The sequence below is a fragment of the Leucopleurus acutus genome (assembly GCF_964270905.1).
Source record: "Leucopleurus acutus genome assembly, chromosome: 16".
Lineage (NCBI taxonomy): Eukaryota > Metazoa > Chordata > Mammalia > Artiodactyla > Delphinidae > Leucopleurus > Leucopleurus acutus.
In genome coordinates this window covers 73,113,785-73,118,222 of record NC_139158.1, presented here as the reverse complement: position 1 = coordinate 73,118,222, position 4,438 = coordinate 73,113,785, and the positions used below count along the sequence as shown (strand labels likewise).

The 4,438-nt window shown below is 54.8% G+C and overlaps 1 protein-coding gene across 3 annotated transcripts; it reads right to left on the bottom strand.

The window, feature by feature from the left end:
- Nucleotides 1-1,197: 1,197 nt before the first annotated feature.
- UBE2C (ubiquitin conjugating enzyme E2 C) lies at nucleotides 1,198-4,147 on the bottom strand (the record flags this gene model as incomplete). Of its 3 annotated transcripts, none has more annotated exons than XM_082857164.1 (6): nucleotides 1,198-1,300; nucleotides 1,755-1,814; nucleotides 1,922-2,126; nucleotides 2,579-2,665; nucleotides 3,425-3,452; nucleotides 4,013-4,147. In XM_082857164.1, the coding sequence occupies 6 exons, from the start codon at nucleotides 4,111-4,113 to the stop codon at nucleotides 1,242-1,244; spliced, it is 540 nt and encodes a 179-aa protein (XP_082713290.1). In that variant the 3' UTR covers nucleotides 1,198-1,241. The 3 variants fall into 3 exon arrangements, with proteins under 3 accessions (XP_082713290.1, XP_082713288.1, XP_082713289.1); XM_082857162.1 differs by having other exon boundaries at nucleotides 1,922-2,153; nucleotides 4,013-4,113; XM_082857163.1 differs by lacking the exon at nucleotides 2,579-2,665 and having other exon boundaries at nucleotides 4,013-4,113.
- Nucleotides 4,148-4,438: the final 291 nt, after the last annotated feature.

The following is a 4,438-nucleotide window of genomic DNA, read 5'->3' as shown; positions in this document are numbered from 1 at the left end:
TTCTCCCCCTCCCCCCAGGCCTGCACAACCAGCTGCAGGCAGAGCTGACCAGGTTGGGCGAGTAGCCGACACTCAGGCCTTGTTGGAGCACACCTGGATGTGTCACCTAGATCTTCCTGCAGGACCTGGGCTGGGCCCAACACCTCAGCCTACCTGGACCCAGCTGGTCGGCACAGGGGTTTCCTCCCAGGGGCCCAAAGGCCTGTGGCAGGCCAGTGGAAAGATGGCCCAAGGGGCCGGGGCTGGCTGGGTCAGCGGTGCAGCAGACAGAGGAACTGCTGGTGGAGATGAAGCAGGAGGTGAACGTGTCCCTGTGGAGCATGGAGCCATCTATGGGGGACCTGGGGCAAGGGGTGAGTTGTGACCTCAGTCCAGAAGGCTTCCCCTGGCTGTCTCCGCAGTCCCTGGGCCTGCTGTAGGGTCACCTGAATGTCCTCTTGCTCCTTTTTCAGGGTTAAAACATCTACAGTCAGAAAGTAGGTGGCTGATCCCCACCTCCCACCCCCTCCAACACACACGCACACACACACACACTCTCTACAGCTCTAGCTATTTCAGCCTAATGTCTGGTTCAGCCTCATCTGCAACACACCTGGGGCAACTCCTATATCTGCTAACGTTCTTGGTGCATGTCACCACACCATAGAAATTGGCATTTTGTTATTTTTTATTTTTTAAATTAATTTTCATCTATCTATATTTTTGGCTGCACTGCATGGCTTATGGGATCTCAGTTCCCCGACCAGGGATTGAACGTGGGCCATGGAAGTGAAAGCGCTGAATCCTACCCACTAGATCGCCAGGGAACGCCCAGAAATCGGCATTTTGTGACACCCATTCTATAGATGAGGAAACAGATGCAGAGCCATAAAATAACTAAGGGTGCAACGGAGCAAATCCTGTCACCCCACTGCACAGCCCTACAGCCCATCCGCTTCTCCTACTCCCTGGGTGGAGGGGCAGGGCAGGAACCCAGATCCTACACCTGACCTCTGCTGATCCTGCGCACTTCCAACCCTAGGGGAACTACAAGACAGCTACTTGTTAAAAAACCCCAAAATGTATTTATTTAATATACTCATCACAAGGGCTTAACCAGACACTTAATTTAAAAAACAGAAACAAAACAAAAATGACACCACAGATAAGATACAGGGTCCTGTACAGAAATCGAGGAAAGGACAGACCATCTAAGGGAAAAAAAATAAAAAGACAACAGAAGGAGAGCTGCACATCCTGGGTCAGGGATCTTGGCTGGAGACGTGCTTTGAGTACGTTTCTTGCAGGTACTTCTTAAAGGCTGGAAGAGAACAGGCAGGTCTCAGTGAGTGATGAGGACAGGGGTTAAGGTGGATAAGAGGGCAGCAAGGATATAAATGTGGGAGGAGTTTGGGGAGGGGCTTCCCAGCACAACAGATTGACCCTCTGCTGCCCACCCAGCCAGGACTCCTGGACGGGCTCTGTTTCCAGGGAGGCTGGGGAGGGGACTGGGGCCCTTAGCAAGCAAGTCATCTGCACAAAGCTTTGGCTTCTACTTAAAAAGCCTCCCCAACCTACATTAATGTGGAAAGGGTTGGTTCTTCCTGATTTTATAGCAAACAGGCAAACCAGAAACACCAAGGCAGAGGTGGAACTGGGTTACCTGCCCCCCCAACGACATATTCCCAAGTCACTGGAATCCTTTTGTTGTTTGAGGGAGGCTTTGAAGGTTGGGGAGGGATGGCCTGGTGCCCTGAGAAGGACAAAGGACTCACCTGTGGGGTTTTTCCAGAGCTCGGCGGCATGTGTGTTCAAAGGGCTATCGATGTTGGGTTCTGCAGGCGGAGAGAAAGAGGACGGTCAGGTGCGGGTAGAAGAGGCCACCCGGGGGAGTTCTGACAGGTTCCCAGGTTGCAGGGGAGGGGCCGGTCTCGGCAATCACCTCCGAGCAGGCTCTGGATGGAGAGCAGGATGGTCCTGACGTCGTACAGGGCGGACCACTTGTCTTTCAGGATGTCCAGGCAGATGTTACCCTGGGTGTCCACGTTGGGGTGGTAGCAGGGCGTGAGGAACTTCACCGTGGGTGCATTGTAAGGGTAGCCGCTGGGGAACTCCAGGGACAGTTTATACCTCAGGTCTTCATATACCTGGAGAAAGAGATTCGGGGAGTAACCCTTCCACCCTGAGCCTCAGTTCCCACCCCAAGCCCCACATAAGGGACTTGCCAGGACCCCCGAGTTTGTCTGGGACTTGACAGAAGAGAAAGCATTAAACTGGTCTGGTACTTTCTCCCATATCTGGTCACTGGGGTCATCAGTGATCCTTTGGTCTAAGGCCCACTGGCCTAAGTCCTCAATTGTCCATTCTTGTCCTTGCTGTCTGGCCCCCTGTCAGCATCTAAGATGGAGAGCCCTGCCTTAAACACAGCCTCTTACTAGAGAGAGGGAGATCAGGGCCACAGGCTCAGGGCACGAGAGCAGGCACAGGGGAGTGCCCCATCAGCCAAAAGACTTGAAGCAGACCCGGCACTTGGATTTCACGTCCCACCTCTCCCCAGACTCAGCTAAGTCACACTCACCTACCCCAACCCTATACTTACTGTGCCAGCTGCTCCATGGATGGTCCCCACCCATTTAAAAAGGTTGTCTGATTCAGGGAAGGCAGAAATTCCTTTATCACCGGACATCTGGGGAGGAAACACAACACGTGCTGGGCTGAAGCGTACGCTCCTGGGGGGCCAGTGGGTGAACCCTTTCTCCTTAACCTCATCACATTTTGATGCAAAATAAAGCAACCAGGCCAAATAGATAGGCTTTCCTGAGGAAATGGCTATATCCTCGGGGCTCAGCATGCCTCTTCGGGGAGTACTGGGATGATGGAGGTTCATCGCCAGGCTAAGAAGGGAGGGGTTGTGCAGGGAAGCAGAAGGCAGCTCTGTAACCACAGTGCTGGCTGCTGGGAATTCAACTCAACATGCTACTGAGTGCTGGTTACATACGAAGCCCAGAGACTACTCACGGACTGGGAACATAAACAATATGGTTATTGAAGGATTTGACTTGAATATCCAGGGTTAACGTAGAAGAGATCGTCCAGGAAAGAAGCATTCTGAGGTACGACAGGATTGGAAATATTAAGAGGGATGGAGAGTTGGGTGTGGATAAACCTTAGGGCAGGGAAGTAGGGCAGGGGGAGGGTCTCGTATGAGAGCCGTATTTCAGGGATAACTTTATTGTGGGAGGACGGGACTGGGAGTAGAGACTCTCTGGAGAAAAGGTGTGTAGGTGAGGTGGATTACCTTCTTCCCAGAAGAGAACAAGCTGGACTCATCTTTTTACCCCCATGTCTATCACAGAGCCTGATGTAGGAGAGGAGGCTACTGATAAGTGACTGGGAGGTGGGAGGGAGGACCAACTGGTTGGGGCTCTGGGCATCAGTCACTCACCATGAGCGTCATCAGCTCCTGCTGTAGCCTGCAAAAAGAGCACTCGGGGTCACCTGGGAGTCTGGATGGGTCAGGGCTCCAGGTGGTGCATCTCCTCCCACCCCAATCTCTGAAGCAGCTGTCACGGAGGCTCCCTCTACCCTGAAGTCGGACTCAGCTGGGGGCACAGTCACCCCCAGTTCCACAAGAGGGTCGTAGTGAGTCCTCCTCACTCTCCCTAATTCCAGGCTCCCACAGGATGGCTCTGGCTTATTCTTAACCTCGTCTGCTTCTCTGGCGTCTCTCTCGTGCCGGATCTCAATTTCTCCCCTCCTTCCTTCCCCCTCCCCCGCCGTCCTCCAGCCAAGACACCGAAGGTGCCCGGAGCATCCTCATCTTGGTTCACCGACGGAGGATCCTGGCAGCGGCCATACCCCTTCCGTCCTCCTTCGGGAGGGTCTCTAAGATCAGTCGAGCTCCTGGCGTGTCCCTCTACCTCCCATATCTCACCCGTTCCAGGAGGAGGTGGGGGTCCCGGAAGTCTTCGCTCTCGGCCCCAAAGGCCCAGGCTGTGCCAGGCCTGGCGATTGTTACCTCCACACCACTCACCTCTTGCCCACGGGGCCCCGGGCGGCGCCCCCGCTGGGCTCGGCTCCTTTACGGGCGGCAGCAACGCTGGCGGCAGCTGGGTCGCGATTCTGGGAAGCCATCCGGGTGGCGCTGAGAAGGGAGACAGGAACTCAGACTACACTGAGACCGTGGCTGCAACTGCGGGTTCCCGGGCCCTTCCGCCCGCGTTTGAATTGTAACCCTCCGGCAGCGCTGGCCTATCAGCGGCTCGCTTGGGTTTGATCCAGCCAATGGGGCGCGCCAGAGCACTCTGTCACCGGGCAACTGCTAGAACCACCCACCAGAGTACCACTATTGGGCGGCGGGATGCTGCTTCTGATGGGCGATTGGCAGGAGAGTGGCTGTCATTAATTAACGAAGCTGTAGCGGATTGGCCGCCTTTGGAAAACGCCGACCATTAAAGGG